Source organism: Aedes aegypti, chromosome 1 (assembly GCF_002204515.2).
Source record: "Aedes aegypti strain LVP_AGWG chromosome 1, AaegL5.0 Primary Assembly, whole genome shotgun sequence".
NCBI lineage: Eukaryota > Metazoa > Arthropoda > Insecta > Diptera > Culicidae > Aedes > Aedes aegypti.
Window position 1 is genome coordinate 127292909 of NC_035107.1, and position 21985 is coordinate 127314893.

The 21985-nt window shown below is 36.9% G+C and overlaps 1 protein-coding gene across 1 annotated transcript in view; it reads right to left on the reverse strand.

The window, feature by feature from the left end:
- LOC5567572 (segmentation protein Runt) overlaps positions 1-21985 on the reverse strand; it is a 188651-nt gene that overhangs the window by 64437 nt on the left and 102229 nt on the right. Inside the window, exon 4 of the mRNA XM_021847310.1 lies at positions 7113-7313. Coding sequence (XP_021703002.1) covers positions 7113-7313 — 201 coding nt within the window. The remainder of the gene's footprint in view (positions 1-7112; positions 7314-21985) is intronic.

Here is a 21985-nt window from a genome sequence, read left to right on the forward strand (position 1 = left end):
TCAAAAGTCTACATTTTTGTCGTTTTAAGGTGCCGTGTGCACTCTTTCATCATTAAGATGTGTGTATCCTTTCTAAATACAGCATCGCTGAACCATCCAACAAGTCTACTTGAGGATTCCGTGCATTGAATAAAAATGCAAAGCCTTTTGACAACTTATCAAACCAGCAACTTTTTTTCAAGCGCAATAACATAGTAAAATTTTATCAATTTTTTTTTTATATTTTATTATTTATTAGTATATTTATATTATAGAAACATCTCATGGACGTACAATTGAGTTGGATCGCTGAAATACCGGGATTATGACGATAACAACTGCCTGAAATCTTATAATCATAGAATATCGCAGCAAAATTTAACTTTTTGCGAAGGTTTAAAATAATCACTGTTTCAGTACACTCTTGGCGCAACTGAAAAGGCTTCATGGCAATGGGAATGAGACTTCTGAAGGAAAAAAACAAGAAAATTTATGTAAACTTTACGATAAATGCTGGGTTTACATATATTGTTTTCATAGCTCTTCAATTTATTGGTATAATCGTACTTTTAAGTGGGTTTATCATACTAGTGAAACATTTTAGATGTCTTTTTGTCTTGTTTACGTCATATTTCATCAATATTTTTAAACTGTGAATGTTTTTGCAATCATATTCTCAAAAACAAGTTATTTCAATTGCAGTGACCCAATGTCACCCCCTCTATGTGGTGAGATTGGGTCATTTTTCATTCATTTGTAGTGCCTTAGTGAATAAATATTTTTCTTTAAATTTTTGGACAGTTCTTAATGTATCGTCAAAATACATACACATCAAATTTGAAGTTTATTGGTGTTGAATTGCGATAGTTATTCAATAAATAATTTGTACATATCCTTTTTTGACCCTTTCTCACCCCCAACGACGGTAACCCTTTTCCTTAAATAGCCCAGTTCCCTGAAAAGTTTTTAGAACTCATAATTGGCATAAGTTATTGCGTTAAGTTTTGGCAATATGTGTTTAGCCGAGAATGCTCAAATATCTTCACTTTGGATTTCTTATCGTCTCTAAAGACTTTTCTTTTTGAACTGCAACTTCGTCTTCGGGGAAATGACATTCGAGGAAACTACATTCGGGAAAAAGTAGAACAATCGCTCATTGTTCAGTTTCTTGATAAATCACCCCTACGAGGCCTGCTTCTTAAGCTTAGTGCACTTTCACAGTTATGAATTTTGCGTAATAGTTTTCGTTCTCATTGATATTTTTTGGTATTTGTTCCTGTATAGTAGAGTTCGTCATGAATGTCGAAAAATGACAGCATATCTCTAAGTCTTGTCCGAACATAAACCAAACAAGACGCCACCTATGAAAATATAAATTAACTAAAGAAACATTTCGTTAATTCAAATCTCGCATAATTTATAATCTCGCCCTAAAAGTCATTATTGGTATCCGTGAGTGTAGCTCGTTGTGTTTAAACAAATGAATGTACCAAATTGAAAACTATCACCACTGGGAGATAGAGGAGGATCTTCTCTTCATCGTAGCATTGTTAAATAATGTGTAAATCCATTCGTTTATTCAATAACAACAAGCTACACACTTGGTTACTAATGGCTTTTAAGGCGAGATCATGAATTTAGCGAGAAATTTATTGCGTCTTAGAAAATTAACCAGAACTTTTCTCGTCGCTCCAATGAAAATTCCCAAATTAGGAAATTTAAAAAGAACAATATATTGTAAAGCATTGGAATGTGCTACTTTTGCTCGAATGTCGGTTCTTCGAATGTCGGTTCCCGAACGCCGGTTTCCCCGAAAAACCTACTTCCCCGTAAAGTTATGCATATCAAATAGGTACTAAAATCGTCTTCAGTGACAAGATGGTAAGCTAGTAAAAACGATAGGCGATCAAAAGAAGGAGGTATTTGGTCATTCTTGTCTTCACACATATTGTCAAAAATGCCGAAGACGGTGAAACTCGAAAGAATCGCTAATAAAATAAAGAAGGGTGCATATCAGATCAGATCGTTTACCACCCGGAAATGTATAAAGTTATGACAATTATGAGTGCCAACAACTTTTGGGAGAAGTGGATCATACGGAGAAACGGAATATTCGGGATACTGACATCCGGAGAACTGGCGTTCGGTAAAACGACATTCGGAGAAAAGTAGCACAACCGGAAATTGTGTTCATCTTAAGTGGTTCAAGCCTTTTTGTAAGTCTGGATCGCAATTGTTCCTTTATTATAGTGGAGAGCGTCAAAGTGAGAAGATTGTTTTTAGTCGGAATGATTTTCGTATGTAATAATGACATTGGAATAGGAATGACCATATTAGCCTTTTCTTTGAAAACAAATCTTTGCATTTTTTACAAAATTGACCATAGATCAGGAACTAAAGAAAAGTACATCCTAAAAGTTACCAGAATTGAAGTTTATAAAGTTTCTTTCTTAAAAATATTTTATTAAAAAATTTCCGCGAGTTCGGGCATAGATTTTCCAGCTTTTCTTTATGAATTTCCCCAACGGTGGAAAATTTTGTGGAAAACTTTTTCCAGTTCATATTTTTTTTTTGGATTTCTGAGAAAATTTGCTTAAATTTTCATATAAAAACTTTGTTTCTACAATGTTTCGTTCTTGAGTTATGATTTTTCAAAGAAAAGTCTTATATGACACATCTGGACATTTTTCACAAAATTGGCCATAACTCAAAAACGAAAAAAAAGTGCATTCCAAAAATTTCAGTGATTAAGACTTATAAAATTACCTTCTCGAAAATATTTTTTTGAAAATTTTCCACGAGTTCGGGCATAGTTTTTCCGGCTTTTCTTTACGAATTGTCCCAACGGTGGAAAATTTTGTGGAAAACTTTTTCCATAATAAATCTTCGAGCTGTTTAGTAGAATACCTATAAGTAGATGAAAAAACCGAATTTAGTACTATACCATTTAATTCCACTAGAGTTTGTATCCTTTGACAGATACGCGTATTTCGACCTCAACTGTAAGGCCGTCTTCAGTGTCGTGTACTAGTCTAGTACACGACACTGAAGACGGCCTTACAGTTGAGGTCGAAATACGCGTATCTGTCAAAGGATACAAACTCTAGTGGAATTAAATGGTATAGTACTAAATTCGGTTTTTTCATCTACTTAACTTTTTCCAGTTCATATTTTTTTTGGATTTTTGAGAAAATTTGCTTAAATTTTCATATAAAAACTTTGTTTCTACGATTCTTCGTTCATGAGTTATGATTTTTTAAAGTAAGTAGTGTCAAGGGAAAACAAAAAATTTCCACCTGAGTTTTCCGGAAAAATAGGCGACCCTGAATTTTTCTCAATTTTTTTTTATTCATATATCCATGAGCCCTGCCTGTGGAAAAAGTTTCATGAAAATCTGAGACCCTTCGGCCCAAACCCGTACGGTAATAAAAAAAATCCCCAGATTAGTATTCTTCCATTTTCCCCACTATCCCGAAGAATTTCCTTAAATTTTTTTTTCGCACAAACACGTCGGAGCTCTGGACGAAATCAACAGTGAAAGAATCATGTAAGTCCAATCACCCGTTCTCAAGCCATTTCGTGACATACAAACACCATTCCATTTTTATTTATATAGATTGGTGTTTGGGTTTTTTTTAGTGTATAAGCATTTCTGCCATTGGTTAATTTTACATCGATTTTTATAAACAAGGTTGTCCTGCTTTGAGAAGGTAGTTTAATGCCGGGTAAAAAGAAAGAGCTAACGGTCCTTCTTAACGGAAGGTGGCGCTCAAGCCGTTTGCTTAGCGTAACAGAACGGAATGTTACAATTGTTTGTAGGTTTCTTATGCTTGATGGAATAAATAAATAAAAAGTCGCAGCCTCATTAAAGCGTTATCTGATGCACCTCGGCGGAACGGTTGGCGAATGGTTGGACATCAACAGGAGCTGTAGCGAAGGCCATGCCTCACATTGAAGGACCAAGAAGCAACATGCGGCGTCTGCTAGCGACCGTACCACCATCCATATTGAGATACGGAGCATTGGCTGCAGCGCTGAGAACCAAGCACAATCGAGAGAAGTTGGCAGGTACTTTGTAGGCAGTGTGCGTTATTGCCGGAATGATTCCCATTTGCATCACTCAAGATGAATATTACCAGCGGAGGGGCACAATACATATTTTTCAATATAATTTTCGCGCACTTCTTGCAAAGAAACTTTCATGATATCTCAAAGGTAGTTATTCCAGCGGGGATGGATAGTGGCTCTTTGGGCGACCCATAAAAGATGAGCATGAGCATGATTGACCGCACCTTTTACACAGGGAACCAACATACGCTTCTCGGGATCAGCAGCATACTCAATGGGTAAGTACTGGTGCTCTTATTATAAGAAACAATAATGACGGTGGCTGCGTCCAAATACAGGTTAATTTGGGGACGTGAGGGAAAAGTTGACGTGTGACTTGCTTTTTGGAAGCCGTTGAGTCCTATGCCATTCCACAAGTAAAGTTGGAAGCATGAATTTGGAAAAAACTTGCTCAAGGGATTCTATTTGGTAAACGATAATAAATAATTTCAAATTAATGCATAAGAATGAACATAGATGACCAATACTTGATACTTTTTCACAACCGCACAACGTGAACCGGACGCGATTCATCCGAATTGCATCGCTCGCAGTGCTGGATTTGCACTTCGGGGGCTGAGATAAGATCTCTTGACGGGGGCCCTTTGTACAAAATGAGCGGTAAACGCTAGGAATATAGGAAAGTTTGGTATATAAAAACAAAGTATCCATAAAAATCCAAAAAATTGCAATATTTCTCGAATTTGACAATAGTCACATTACTTTGTGAATGTTTCGTAAAATAAATCATCTACCTATATAAAATACTTAAAAAGTTGTACATCATAGATGATAATATAATTATTCAGTTATAATAGTTCTCAACCAAACCCGAAATAAAAAATGTTCCAGGTAAAATCAAGACTATAAGAATCATCGAGACTTGGATCAAATATGATATTAATATTATTTCAATTTTTATGCGGATATTTACATTTAATGAAGCAATAAGCAAATCGATGCCCTATTTTATTTTATTGAGTTGAACTTTATTATCCTACCGCGACTGGATTAAGCAATATGTTTTTAATCTGATTTTCATTACGGAAGAGCAGCAAACGATTGGCTAGCATAGTTTTAAAAAGATATAGAATTAGTCTTTACGGACAAGGAGCAATTGCTTTCAGAAGAGCATATGAGCTTCACTCGCGGCCAGGTAACAGCTTGTAGAATCTGCTGAAATATGAAAATATCGAATATCCAGTAGAATCTCATATGTAATTGATAGAATAGTACTTCTGCACGGTGTACTATATTAAGCCCTCTACCGGCAGCTTCATTTTTTACCGAAAAAAAATATACAAATCATGATTACAATATTTTTTCACAAGTTCTCAAAAAACTCTTCTTGTTTTAAAATCTCTATCGGTATTAAGGCTAAGTAGCCCGTCATTCGTTTTGGCAACAATGATGACTTTTCAGCTTGTATTTTAAAGTGATAAAACTCAATCTTCATAGATTATATTGACTTGAAAATGTACGCGCTAACATGCATAAAGTATGCTGATACTTTTTCAGTTGTGTCAGTGCAAAACCAACTGATTTTTTTTATTTGAAATCGTGAGATGAATTACAACAATCATCAACGACGCGTACAAATTTTAATGACGGCCTACTTCGCCTTAATCATTGGTGATCTAGTTTTAAAGATTTTCCGATGTTACTTGGGGGACCGGCGTTCTCCATATAAAATGTCTTTGGCGGCAATTTAGTTTTTGGTCAATTCATACATTTTTTTTTAAATTTTAAAAACGTGTACTGCTGTTTTTGTTTCACGTGCAAATCCTATCTAAAAGGCGGCAACACAAAATAATCAAAGAACACTTAGCAACCATTATCAATATCACCGCAAACTTAGCAAAAAAGAGCGATCTTCGACTGCGCCTTTCTTGTGGAAAATCTTAACGCGTTCGGTATTCCCGCATTTGATATTTACATTTCAAACGCACACAGCAATAGTTTCAAGAAAATGCATGAATTACCGTATATTTTCGTCTTTTGAAGAAAATTGCAGGACATAGAGCACTGTATTTTTTTTCAGAAAGGTGTGACAGTTTTCTGTATATTAACCCGAGAAGAGTTTGTGATATAATCTTGATGGTTGTCATTAACGGATAGATAGATTTTAATAGAAACTGTAAAATTCAGAATAAAGTCGTATGGTATTAACTACTTTCTATGAAATAACATAACATTATGTCATAATAACTCTAATAGAAAATGTATTGGATTTGTAATTAAAATTAAAAAATCATTAATATAAAATTAAACTTATTGAATTGTGTTTAATTTTTATCACTTTTCGGGGGCCCGGAGCATTTGCCCCCTTGACAAAACAAACTCCGCACCCTATAACCAGGCCTGATCGCTCGCCCCACAGAAGCATGCAAATGAATCAACGGTTAATACACCACTCTTATGGGGACCCATAAGAGATCCTTAAAATCAAACACCGAGTAAACAGCGGAGAGGAGGATCTGGATACATTAGTAATCAATCAAGACTCCCACCAAGAAAGAAGTTTCTTGCTATGATAATTAGAGACGCCACAAAATTAAAAAAAAGGATCAAAATTCTGGAATAGTCTTGAAACAATTACGTCGTAGTCACAAGGTTAAAGTTTCAATATCAGCTCATTTGTTTTCACATACATAACCTCTGATGTTTTAAACCAGTCAGATGGTAAAAGAGCAGTTTTAAACTTCCTTTGATCCTTAGTCTCCTAGTCAAGCTAGTCTTCTCTCTATATAGATTCTTAATAAACCGTATTTACGGCAAGATCACCGGTCAACAATGGTTCAAAATTAGTTGAAATCTTCCCAATAGTTGGAAGAACTGTTGAAGTTCTCAAAAGTAATTAGATTCATCTATTGATTTACCAAATTCTTCTAATGAAATGCAAATACATGAGTCTGCTGAAAGTGATTAGTAACACACATGGAAAATTTGGTCATCTACATCTCTGAACATAAGCTGATTTGTGAGGAAAAAAAATCTTCCTGCAAATTCATATTCACAACACTCACCTGGTAACTTGAACGGTAACGTTCCCATCAGCGGATCCGGTCCAAATCGTTGCGGCCCGAATGCAAACGGATGGAAGCCCTGGTGCCGAATTTTGGACCGCGGTTCCCGTGGACCATCGACCGTCACTTTGATCGCCTTGGTGTACGTTGCAACCTGGATCGGAACCGTCGATATCACTATCGTCAGGGTAAAACTTTTTCCTGGAACAAAGACAACAAAGACAACACAAGCACAGAAAATCTCATTAGAAGACTATGTGAGAGTCATAAAAAGTCGAGTGAAACAATAGAGCACGGTTTCCCCCCAAAATGCTTTTATCTTCGAAGTTGAGAGCCATCCAGCCCGTCTACAGCTTCTGGTTTGCGTGCAATCGATTAAAATTCTTGTGACTTCCCCTTGTATGGAGCCGTGCGATTTTTATCACTTTTTATGACGCTCTTCTGTTGCTTTTATTTTTAATTTTCAACAAGCAGTGAACATTTTCGCTAACAAGATTACTCCCGCACACGTTGCCGGCGCCGCTTCCCTGGTTGCGCTGGCTTATCCCGGCTCCAGTGATTTTCAATGTTGTTAAACCAATATCGTCCCCCGCGGCTACGATTGCATAACAGTGGTTCACAAAACTGTCCTTCGTACCTACTTAAAATACATGCTTCTGCATACAAGGTTTCACTATTTGTGTAACTGCTATATCCTACAAAATGGTGATTTTATGACTGAAGATCAACGATAGTCTTCTAACGCCTGGTCCTTAGGACGATCTTTGGCAGTGTGAAGGAAAACGGTGTGTGGTGGCGAAGAATGAACAACGAGCTCGGTAAACTCTATCCAGAAGGTGGTCAAAGCTGGAAAGATACGATGGGCAGGGCTTATTGCAAGGAGGCTATGAAGATTGTGTCCGGTTTGAATCCGGTTGGTACAAGAAGGATTTGGAGCGCAGCGAGCTAGGTGGGCGGATCAAGTGCGCAGCTATTTGGCGTGCGTAGGCAGAACCGAGAATGGAGAGATGCGGCCACGAAGCAAGTTTTATGACGAGAACTTGTTGATTCAGTGTTACTTGTTCAACATCAAAATAAATGAAAATGATGTAATATCACATTTTAGCAAGACTTCAATACGAAAATAGAAGAATATTTCCAAGAGAACCGAATACTTTGACCAGGGTAGTTTGAGAATCACTGGTTCGCGGTACTGTGGTGAGCAAAAGACCAAGCTTTAGTGGAAAGTAAAAAAAACTGGATGTGGAAAAGGAGTGATTGGAAAACATGCCACTGACTGGAGCTGGATAACGGAAAGAAGCAAGAGGCCGCGTGACACACGACATTATTCGACAATCAACGCAAGGACGACACCGATCGGGAAAAAAAGGGAGAGCAGCGAAAAACAAACCAAATTGAATTAGTATAAGCTTAACTTATTGACGATGCCGTCGCTGAACGGAATAATAAACGCAATAAATAAATAAACGGAGGCAACGAAGAAAGATAAAAAAAAACAACAACATTCAACGATTGTTTGGGGAGGAGAAAAAAATTTCCACCAGAAGATGAAGAGCAAGCAAAATCGGTGGTTGATGGCCAATCCCGACAGGAAGCAGCGAATAACAGGAGAAGCTGCGAAAAAATATCATCGCGTGGCACATCACTCGGGGGCATCAATTTTAATACGATTCGTTACGCTGCTTTCCGGCTAACTAGCCTGATGACTAGACAACAAAACGGAACTGCCGTCGGCCACCACCTCCCACCCAATCACGCCAAAGACATGATGTGGGCACCCTGTTCGGCAGATATCCCTTCAGAAGGATATCTTCCCCGTTGGCAACGAAGGAGGCATGGCAGAAGGAGGCCACGACACACCATTAGGAAGTAGGATGAAAAATTTCAATGATACGAGAAAACGTAGTCGATTTCGGAGGAAGCAATGGTCACCATTATAAACGTTTAAGCGCTACAGGGAATATAAGTTGATCTCAAATGACTTTGCAACATCTGTATCACATGATAAGCTTAAAGAGTTTTATGCAAATATCTTTGGATTGGATTTGGATTTGGATTGGATTTGGATTGGATTTGGATTGGATTTGGATTGGATTCGGATTGGATTTGGATTGGATTTGGATTGGATTTGGATTGGATTTGGATTGGATTTGGATTGGATTTGGATTGGATTTGGATTGGATTTGGGATTGGATTTGGATTGGATTTGGATTGGATTTGGATTGGATTTGGATTGGATTTGGATTGGATTTGGATTGGATTTGGATTGGATTTGGATTGGATTTGGATTGGATTTGGATTGGGATTTGGATTGGATTTGGATTGGATTTGGATTGGATTTGGATTGGATTTGGATTGGATTTGGATTGGATTTGGATTTGGATTGGATTTGGATTTGGATTGGATTTGGATTGGATTTGGATTGGATTTGGATTGGATTTGGATTGGATTTGGATTGGATTGGATTTGGATGGATTTGGATTGGATTTGGATTGGATTTGGATTGGATTTGGATTGGATTTGGATTGGATTTGGATTGGATTTGGATTGGTGGATTGGATTTGGATTGGATTTGGATTGGATTTGGATTGGATTTGGATTGGATTTGGATTGGATTGGATTTGGATTGGATTGGATTGGATTTGGATTGGATTTGGATTGGATTTGGATTGGATTTGGATTGGATTTGGATTGGATTTGGATTGGATTTGGATTGGATTTGGATTGGATTTGGATTGGATTTGGATTGGATTTGGATTGGATTTGGATTGGATTTGGATTGGATTTGATTGGATTTGGATTGGATTTGGATTGGATTTGGATTGGATTTGGATTGGATTGGATTGGATTTGGATTGGATTGGATTGGATTTGGATTGGATTTGGATTGGATTTGGATTGGATTTGGATTGGATTTGGATTGGATTTGGATTGGATTTGGATTGGATTTGGATTGGATTTGGATTGGATTTGGATTGGATTTGGATTGGATTTGGATTGGATTTGGATTTGGATTGGATTTGGATTGGATTTGGATTGGATTGGATTGGATTTGGATTGGATTTGGATTGGATTTGGATTGGATTGGATTGGATTGGATTGGATTGGATTTGGATTGGATTTGGATTGGATTTGGATTGGATTTGGATTGGATTTGGATTGGATTTGGATTGGATTTGGATTGGATTTGGATTGGATTTGGATTGGATTTGGATTGGATTTGGATTGGATTTGGATTGGATTTGGATTGGATTTGGATTGGATTTGGATTGGATTTGGATTGGATTTGGATTGGATTTGGATTGGATTTGGATTGGATTTGGATTGGATTTGGATTGGATTTGGGATTGGATTTGGATTGGATTTGGATTGGATTTGGATTGGATTTGGATTGGATTTGGATTGGATTTGGATTGGATTTGGATTGGATTTGGATTGGATTTGGATTGGATTTGGATTGGATTTGGATTGGATTTGGATTGGATTTGGATTGGGATTTGGATTGGATTTGGATTGGATTTGGATTGGATTTGGATTGGAGGTTTGGATTGGATTTGGATTGGATTTGGATGGATTTGGATTGGATTTGGATTGGATTTGGATTGGATTTGGATTGGATTTGGATTGGGATTTGGATTGGATTTGGGATTGGATTTGGATTTGGTTTGGATTTGGATTTTGGATGGAGGATTTGGATTGGATTTTTGTGATTGGATTTGATTGGATTTGGATTGGATGTTTGGATTGGATTTGGATTGGATTTGGATTGGATTGGTGATTGGGGGATTTGGAGATTGGATTTCGGATTGGTGGATGGTTGGATTGGGATTTGGATTTGTGGATTTGGAGTTGGATTTGGATGGATTTTTGGATTGGAGTTTTGGAGTTGGATTTGGATTGGATTTGGGATTTGGATTTGGATTGGATTTGGATTGATTTGGATTGGATTTTGGATTGGGATTTGGATTGGATTTGGATTGGATTTGGATTGGATTTGGATTGGATTTGGATTGGATTTGGATTGGATGTTGGATTGATTTGGATTGGATTTGGATTGGATTTGGATTGGATTTGGATTGGATTTTGGTTGGATTTGGATTGGATTTGGATGATTGATTGATTATATATGGATTTTTTTATGGTTTTTTTTAGTTTTTTGAATTTGGATTTGATTCTGAATTTGAATTTCAATCTGAAATTTGAAGACAATACAATTAGATTTTTACTATGAGGAATCCAAAATGTGTTTGTTACCTGATGCTTTTGTAATAAACTAAGATTATTTAGTCAACTTACAAGTTATTGTCTCAAAGTTCGCAACACTCGTTCATCATTTTCCTGCACAACGTCTAACCTTTCCCGAAAGCAATAATTTCAGCTCCAATCAACACATGATTTACGAGGTCTATCTTCGGTTACAAACTCGAACGTGTTCTGCCTCCTTCAGTCGGTTCGGTCGCCAGTAAAACTTCACCACCAAGGCCATAAATATCATTTGATTTAGTGAATTAATTAAGGGTTAGCTCCTGTTGTAGCTCCTAGTCCGTGAAGATTCTCCGAGGATCGTTTCTAACCGAACATCAAGTCGAGGGAGAATAGTTGGAATTTTTCCGCTCCCAAGATATCGTCCAACCGAGAACTTCCATTCCGGCTAACGAGAGATTCCCAAGGAAACCGATCCCTTTCTGCTGCCGCTGGCTGCTCAAACTAATTATATTAAAAGGGCTCTTGTTCTTTTCGGCATCCTTGGGTGCCAAAATACGTGAAGTGCGACGGACAAAAAATCAAGCTAAAGTTTTAGGCAGCGTCGGCCAAAAAATCGATAAAAGAAATGTCTGGTCGCATACTTGGCAGTTAATTATGATTCATAATTGCAATCTCGTTGAGTGGATGATAAGTCTGAATTTGTCTAATTAAAACCATTGTTCTGAGAATGGGAGATTTGGTATTTATTGTTGATTCAATGATGGAGCTTAATAGTTAAGATTTGGTGTATAATTTGCAATAAGAACTAAGGTGAAAATATATTGAAAATTTAGTTGTGTTGAAAATTCTGTTTAAAATGCAAACCACTGATAAATTATCCCAAATTTCAAACACAAGCTTCTATAAGACGTATACCGATGCAGTCCTTAAAGACTTCAACTTCCTCAAAACATATGTTTCCAAAGTTCCCATCTATAACATTCGTTCGAACGTTTATAAACTCTACACATAGCTCAATACCGCGTGACCTCATTTTGCCACACGACAACAAATTGGTTTGCCACTTTCATCCATCTATACCGAATTTAACAGATTGCGTATTATGGAGCATTAGTCCAGAAATTGAGCTCTCAAACCCATCTCATCCACCACGGTCTTATGTTGGGAATCCCCTCTGAACATCTCCGATGCAATCAATATATAGCTTCTTCCCTCAATCGAGCTCAAGAAAAAAAATATTTCCGCTTCAAATAAAGATCCACCCCTCATAAAGAACACATTGCTCTGGATGTCAGTGGCGATGATGGTTCACTGCTTTAAACATTTTGATACACTTGCGACCGAGAACATTTTTCCACCCACACCCCAGCATGACCGAATTGAGGGTAGGCCCATTTTCTGCTGCTGTCATCGACCTTCGTTGTCATGACAGGAAATATGATAAATTTGTGCGTGTCAAAGAACTGATACCTAACTTAAGGTTATCCAAAAGATTTGGAGTTCTTTTTCTGTCATCCATTCAGAGCGCTCATGAAGTTAAAGCACAGACAAACAGATGTAACACTGACGAAATTTCCATCGACTAATCATTCAACGAGCATTTCAAATTCGCTATGTTACAAATCTCATAACCAGAGGCGCGCACATCGTTTTTCTTCGCGTTTGACGTTTCACACTACCGCCATCTGTCGGTCTTGTTGCACGAAACACCTTTTCGTGCAATACGCTCACCATATGATGATGGTATTAACTGGGCGATGGATTTTTAAGGAATTTGTTATTAGTGTTACGTCTGTTTGCCTGTGGTTAAAGTGAAATTTGATCGTTAAAAAATGGCTGTGACCAGGGCCGCATAAACGGGGGGCCAAGGAGGTCATGGCTTCCTGGCCTCCACATTTAAGGGAGCCCACAAATCTCGACAAACGTATTAATAGTTAAACTTTTAAGAATATTCACAATCAATGCAATGGTACATACATTTTGGAATTACATGATATGATTTAACCCTCTAATACCCAAATCTTTATTTTCGATTAAAGAATTATTTTTCGTTATCTAAAATCGTTCTAAACACGTTTTGGGCATTTATTATTTTTATTTTTCGGAGCGTATTTTATTTTCTGTGTAACTAACGGAAAAACAGGTTTGAAATGATTTTAATACCACCAGGCTCTTCGTTTGTGATAGGTTAATCGTAGAAAAATATAAAAGGTACGATTTTTATATTACACGTCAAATGAAGCCCAGGCATTTGTAGGTTATATAAGAATGCAGTTATTCAAACAATTTCTAAAAATACACAAAAGTTTCAAAAGTCATAAAAAACTTTTCTTATATGCGTGTTATGAGTCAATGTATAAGCCAAAAATAAAATCATTTTGATTTGCGAGCTACGAAAAAATACACAAAATTCCAAAGTGTACTCCGTCTAAAGGCGGGGTTGGGTATTAGAGGGTTAAGACATTCATGGTAATTCCAAAATTCGTAATAATTAGCAAAATGCAAATAAACTAAAAAAACACTAAAACAAAATGTAAGAACATTCAGAATGGGATGTGTTGACTTCACGACAAACAAGAAGATTAGGAAAGATTCGAAGACGATTTTGAAGAATAAATAGAGTGCCTTCCATTTGATTAAATTTCTAACGTGACTTTTTCTGTATCGAAAGTATCAATGAAGTTTATAACTTATTATTATCGAAAGTATCAATGAAGTTTATTATTGTTGAATGCAATTTCTGCAGATCGAGTAATAGGATTTAATTATTGAAATATTTATTTTGAAATTACTGGAGTGCTCAAAGGTTTCTTGAAGAAAATAATGGAGAAAACCCTCTAAGCATAGTTATAAAATTGGCTAAAAGAATTTCTGGGAGAATGAGTAAAGGAATTTCTAGAAAAAAAAAATCTAGAGATATCAATTTAGGAGTCCCTGAATACATTCCAGATGACAAGAATAGATAACATTTAGAGCCTGGCGTCAAAATAGAGACCAAGTCCTTAAAAAGACACCCGCTACCAGCCCTGTTCCACTAAGAATTTGGACGTTTAAAATAAATGATTCTCCAAAAGGAAAATACTCACAAAAATTTAAGTACATCATTTTGTTGCATATTTATTAAGCTTCAAGGAAAAATTATAAGAAAAAATATTTCTCAGATTTTTAGTTGAGTTTTTATTTTTTTTTCCGAATAACACAAATTAATTCTTGCATTGTACCGTAATCCGGGGTAACATTGATCAGCGGGGTAACATTGATCGGGATGACTCATCTTGTTAAACGTTCAAATAAAGGTTTATTGATGAAGCATTTTCGAACCATGAATGGTGCCTCTCTTTCGTATATTCATAAGCTAATGATAATTAGGGTTTTTGCCAAAATTGCGTTTAGTTCATGCGCAAATTTGTCAACTTTTTGAAACAATGATTTCTATCATTTTCACTGACACTCGTGTCGAGAGATAAATTTACATTATTTTTTCTTAGACCTAGTATTATAAACTTTCCAATCCGAATTCATTAACTCTTCTTCCACTGTGCTCTCGCATTCCGGGTCACCCTGATTGCATGTTCGCTTTGGTTCATTATCTTCCTTCGTACTGCTGGTGTAAAATGTCGTAAATAAAACAAAACAAAACAAATTTTCACTGACACTACCGAAAATTCATGTCTCACATGAGTTCTGCAGACGATGTCATCAAGGAAAATGCGGGTGTTACTAAAAATGGCATCGCCGAAAACGATTCCGTTGTCAAATCTTTCATAAGTTTATTCATTTAGGCAACATTGACTAAATACTATTACGAATGTAGAATTTCCTGAGGAAATTGCCTACTTTTAGGCATATTACGCGGTTCAAGGTGTTTTTAATTTTGAAATAACTCAAAAAGTAAATGACTTGTAAGAGTTTGGTCTTCATATTCGGCGAACGTTGTTTACTTGGGTGATCAATGTTACCCCATATCAGCTGAACCAAAAAATCACTTAAAACATTTATTTAAACATGTTTAAATTTTTCGAAAAACAAAATAAAGTACATAGCTAGGAGCGGTGGGTGCCAGTACTTGTTTTAAAAATATGAAACTTGTAACATTTGTATTGTGAAATGAAAAATTTAAGAAAAACTAAAAAAAATTATCAATGTTACCCCGGATTACGGTACCCTTTTTTACCTTATATGTAATTTTTTTTTAAGAAAATGTATGAACCAGACGTTGTTTCTATTATTGTAAATTATTTCTTAGATATACGCTTCGTTATTGCAAAAAACTTCTCGATTTGTAAGATATTCTTCTTCTTTTTGGCGTTACGTCCCGACTGGGACAAAGCCTGCTTCTCAGATTAGTGTTCTTATGAGCACTTCCACAGTTATTAACTGAGAGCTTTCTTTGCCGAATGACCATTTTTGCATGTGTATATCGTGTGGCAGGTACGAAAATACTCTATGCCCTGGGAATCGAGAAAATTTCCTTTTACGAAAAGATCCTCGACCAGCGGGATTCGAACCCACGACCCTCAGCATGGTCATGCTGAATAGCTGCGCGTTTACCGCTACGGCTATCTGGGCCCCTAACTTGTTGTTAGATATATGGCCAATTTGGTACAATGATACTGTTGGGGCAGGTTCGCGATTTCCGTTGGAATAGGGACGGCGGATAAAACGGCCACTTGCTGTAGATAAGTCAAAATACTCGGCGGGAGTAGCGCTACCGGCTATTTCACTATGAAAGATCACGGAGTTGTCGCTAACTACCGCCAGGAGTCTTTCATCTACTCGAATGGAAACTGATCACAATTGGTCGGCGTTAAGTCAGAGTGGACCAAGTGACATTTTTCATATTTTGAGAAAAATGGGTTTAAAGTCTAACGCTCTGTAATTTTTGAACTCGTTTAAAATTTGGTTCAATATTTCCACACATCTTTGTGTTACTTTCAAACAATATGATGTGAAGCGATAATCATAAAAAATCATAATCCAAACCTCTGATAGAACGATTTTCTGATGTACTATGTGCACTTGGTCCATTCTGACTGAATTAAAAACCACCGTTCAGTGAGTTGGTTCACTCTGACTGAACAATTTCTAGGAAAATAACAATCATTCAATCCTTGCATGGTCAAACTGGGTGCATATCTCTAAGAAAAACAGATTATCAAGACCCTTCGACACCAGTATCGAAAACTCTTTAAGAATCCATATCGTCAATACTGAAATCAGTGGCATTACGATTGCTTGAAAATTAAGGTTTTGCAGGGTCAGAGTATTGATGGCCAGCAATATTCAAAAATGTGTTCAGTCAGAGTGGACCAAGTGAAAATCTTGAGTACTGACCAAAATATACTGGTCCAATAAGCGGGTTCTAGCACATTCCATACATACACCATAGAACTACCATAAACTTCTATCGAACTCTGAAATTGACTCAAAAAATGCAATAATCAATCAGTGTATTGCTTTTCAACACATGGTCCACTCTGTCTGCACAGAAATTGTTGCATTTTCTGACCACCCATCGAAATATGATAAATGGTTAAAAATCAAAATCAAATGCATCGAATTAAATAATATTTATAAATTTCTTTTGTTGGATAAGTAGAAGAATCATTCGAAGTCGAGAAATCTGACAAATTTCTAGAAATGTTTTTAATTTCCTCGCATTCCTCAGCGCGCTGATCATTTTCGCTGATATGGTAATAAGCACTTGGTCCACTCTGACTGCACACTTTTATCGAGTTTTATTGATCATCCAAAGTAAATTTGTTACATATCTCGCGCAGTTTACAGCATTCTTAAAATCTGATCGAAGTGAAACGGAAGTAAGGTAATTTCGCATCTAATGAGAGAATAATCCAATTTTCCCAAGTTTTGTACTTGGTCCCCTCTGACTTAACGCCGACCAATTGTAATTTTACTTTATTCACTTAACTCAATTTGAATACAATTTAGGGATAGTCTCGTATTCCCTATTGCTGAATATTTCACACGGGAAGCTGCAGTATTTGTTTTCTATTTAATTCTATTCTAAGTGATTGCACAGCCAACATTGAAAAACATCCTGGAAATACAGTTATTTCTTTCAGTATTTTCTTGTCAGCATTAATATTTGCAGCATATCAATGATTTGATACAAAAACTAAAATTGCCAGGCCCACTGTGCACACTTTGGGTTTGAAGGTACTTCAAAAATTAACGGCCATCGGAATATTCACGAATGGATAACATGATAGACGAAAAATTTTGAAATATTGTGAAGGAAGAAACGAGGACAACCATACCAACCGTTTCATTTAGGGAGATAGTCAAAATCGTTGGAAGTGGCGTTGCTAAGAAAATTAATGCACTCTTCATTGTTGTTTGTGGTTATTTCCTGGGATGGGTCAAAGGTATTTCTCCCGTATGTCCAGTAGACTGATGCAAATTTTGAAGTTTTTGCTCCCCTATGCTTAAACGATGTCAATTATGATGAAAATGATCCTCCCAAAATTTGAAGTGATTCGGAAGAAATTTGGTTGTGCACACGCTATTTGAAGTTTATATGGAAATTACTATGGAAAATGCAAATCTTTTATGTTCACTCCTCAAACTGCTCGTCAAAATAATATATGGAAAAGTAAACACACTCATCTTATGTGAAAACTTCCCAGCTACAACTTTGCTTAAGACCACATTTCGATGGGACGTAAGGATAATTTGTAATTTTTGATAACAAAGTGTAAATCATGTTGAGATGATCATTCAATTACTTTCAGAGCAACACTGCTTTTTTGCTGTAGAACATAGTACACTGTGTCCATTTAGCTTAAGACCACCTACATTTTAGAACAAATGAAACAAATTTTGTTGAACTTCAAAGTAGTTGTGAATGTTTTATTGAGTACTTCAGTTGTACAGTATTTTGTAATGATTAACTTACGACTAATGAATAAATCTAATTTTTTAGAGCAACTTTATTGATTTCTGCTGTCCATTTTATTTAGGACCATTTCATATATTGTTCGCTTTTACACAGTAAAAGCTATGTAAACAGTGAAATTAATGTGTCAATAATCGGTCACTTTACCATTCCTGTTAATAACCTGGAACATTCGGTTCGGCATACTGTTAACCAAGTTTTCCAGTACAGTCTTCTCAATATTTCCCCATGCCTCCAAAATAGCTGATTTGAGCTCATCAACAGTGGCGTACTGCTTACCTTCAGCATAAATCCTGCGTACAAGGATTCCCCAGAGGTTTTCCACAGGATTTAGGTCTGGGGAGCGCGCTGGCCAGTCCAGCAGATCGATTTTGTGGTCCTTTATCCACTGTTTGGTTTCCTTGCTTGTGTGGATAGCAGCATTGTCCTGCTGAAAAGTGAACTTTTTGCGTCGAAATCTGCGCAGGAATGGTAGAAGACGCGTTTCTAGCACCTGGATGTAGTCCTTGCTGTTTATTTTGAACGACGTGAACGCAAGGTCCAGCTTTCCAGATGCACAAAATCCTGCCCAAACCATGCATGAACCGCCACCAAAATTTCTTGTGGTGAAATATTGTTCTTCTTTCCGCAAATCTCTCCAGTATCCATTAAATCTGTCGGGACCATCCAGATTGAACTTCTTTTCATCACTGAAGATCATCTGGAAGTAAACAAAAAAGAAAACATACTTTTTAATAAACATTCCTTAATCACGCTGAAAATTGCTTTAAAATAATACGCCCTTTTCACAACTTACCATGGTCCACTGTCGATTCATGTTGGCTTTTGCAAAGTTCAAGCGTCTCTCGATGTGGGATGGAGTAAGGTTTGGAGCTTTTGCCTTTTTGGCCCTTTTTATGTACGGACTTTGGACCAAAACTTGACGAATAGTCTCTCGGCAAACGTTCAAATTCAGCTCCTGCTTAATCTACTTCAGCGATTTTTGGGAGTTCGAAGCGGTTCTAACGATTTCACGTTTCTCTCGTCCGGAAAGCTTCGATTTGCGAGGTTTCTTCCGATTTTTGCCATATCCAGAAGGATTTTTCAGATAAGTTAGGACCACTTGATGTGACCGGCCAATCCGACGAGCAATTTCTCTGATTCCAACTTTATCCCGGTGAAATGCTTCTATTTTGCCTTTCTCCTTATCCGTCAGTGCTTTTCCTTTCGACATAATGAACTTTTTCTTCTTAAAAATTTCAAAACACACGTAAAACACTTGTGGTCTTAACTTAAATGGACACCGCAAAAGTATGCGAAGGACGAATAAACACTGATCCTTCATCATCATCCACCACTACTCGTACATTCGACTGCTTACACAAATACAAGCAAAGTGTCATAGGGTGGGTCATAAATATAAACTGTTTTCCTATTGGATCTGAAAAAAATCAGGTGGTCTTAAGCTAGCTGGACAAAGTGTAGCCTGGATTACTTTGATCTATTCTTTCGGCCAGGAGCACCACTGTTGCCTGCCGAACAGTTGGTGAAGCATGCTACATGCAAATCAACTTTATGGTTATGAATAACAATTTATCCTGAGGTCCAATCAAAAAGTGGTCTTCGGCAAAGTTGTAGCTGGGAGGATTCCACATTAGAAGAATATGTTCACTTTTCCATAAAATATCATGACGAAGAGATAGAGGGCTGAACACAAAAGATTGGCATTTTCCATAGTAATCTCCATATAAACTCAAAATGGCGTGTGCACAGTCAAATTTCTTCCGAATCACTTCAAACTTTGGGAAGATGCTATTTACCATAATTAAAATCGTTTAAGCATAGGGGAGCAAACATTTCAAAATTTGCATCACTCTAATTTCCAGGCTATAGAGCCTAGGCTTAAGCGCCCTTACTTGCTCTTTGAAAAGATAAGAAAAGTAGTTTTGATCTCCCTCCTATTTTACAGAAACCTTTGATGTATTACAGAAGATACAATAACAATAATATGGAAAACTAAAATTACGAGGAACGTTCTCACCAATTCAAATTAGCTACAGTCTCAAAAATCCTCTTCACTAATGAAACTTTGCGTTTCCGTAATGTTGGCCAAATACTACCGTTTTGATTCATATTACGGACAGCTTTTAATTCCGGACACTCTTCTTTGTATGGGAAACATTTCACACGAAATGTTTCAATTTTTGCCAATTCAATTTTGTTTTAACATACAGAAAAAGAGTTCTTCAAAAGCGTTCTTTCGATTCCATTAATTTTCACAATTTTACATCTCAATTTGTCCAAATTGACTTTTGTGTCTACGAACTTCCGGATTTTTTTTTTTCAAAACACCGTCGGATAATTTAATCCGTAACAGACATGATAACTCTTGTTGCGTTTTCTAGCCGCCCGTGGTTGCTACGCCAGATCAGCTGCACTTACACAAGGAATCAACCAGATGACTGCTTGGGTCTAACAGACACCCTCAGTGTATAAGTGCTAGTGAACTTCTATTTTAGACAACAATGACGCCTGCCACGTCAGAATGCAGACCAATGATTGATGATGCATTAAACTGGCTCCCACAGTAAACCGGACAAACCCCTGTATCTACGCCTGTTTACGCGGGAAGGTATAGCGGTGGTAAATTTATGGCAGAGATGCTTGCTGCTTGGTTAGTAGACTGCCTTTGTATCAGGCGTAAGGAAAGGCAGACTTTAATGATGGAAAAATGGAAGCGTAGGAAAACGGTTGTTTTTGTCCGTCTCGGCTTCTAGCAAATGTTATTAACCCTACTACCGGCAGCTTCATTTTTTACCACTAAATAAATATTCAAATCGCTATAACTCTTTTGTTTCTCCACATTTTTGCACATTTTTTCACAAGATCTCGAAAACTCTTCTAGCTTAAGGTGAAGATGAATTGAAGCCAAATTTCAAATTTTTAAGAGCACGGATCTGGAAAACCAAACATCCGTTTAAGCTGAAAACTTAATGGATTGGTTACTAGCTGGTGACCAATCGATTAGCTTTTCAGCTCAAACGGGTGTTTGGTTCTACAGATCCGTGCTCTTGAAAATTTGAAGTTTGACTTCGATTCATCTTCACCTTCCGTGTCGATATTAATCATTGGTGATCAAGTTTTGAAGATATTCCGATGTTCCTTGGGGGACCGACATTCTCCATATAAAATGTCTTTGGCGGCCATTTTGTTATTGATCAATTTTTCAAAAAAAAAAAAAATAAAGTGTCTACTATACTGCCCATAACTGCATATTTGTAACATTCGACAAAAGTAGGCATTGAGTAAATGGAACACCAAGTCTGCATTTTATGGCAGTATGGGAAGAAACTAAAATTTCAAAAAATTACCAGGAACTCAAAAGTGCTTATTTGCGGCTGAAAATTGGTACAGCTCATGTTGTATATTGGGTGAACAGTCAGAAAATAATTCTGATAGAAATTTCTTTGCTACTACATCACAAGGCTCATGCATAATCTCAATGTGACTGTTATGCGGTTACAATTACCAATGTGACAAAACAACTTGGTATTTTTTTCGAATTCTCTAGAACAAAATCACAGATTTTAATAAGTTGGTCGAAAGTATACATCATTTGATGACTCTCCACGGTATTAACTCGAAATTGTCAATAATGTCGAATGTGACTGATATGCAGTTATGGGCAGTATACTCCACTGCACTGTGACGTCACGCATCAATTTTGACAGGTACTGGTCCTGTTGTTTACAGTTTGGACTTAGTACTTTTTT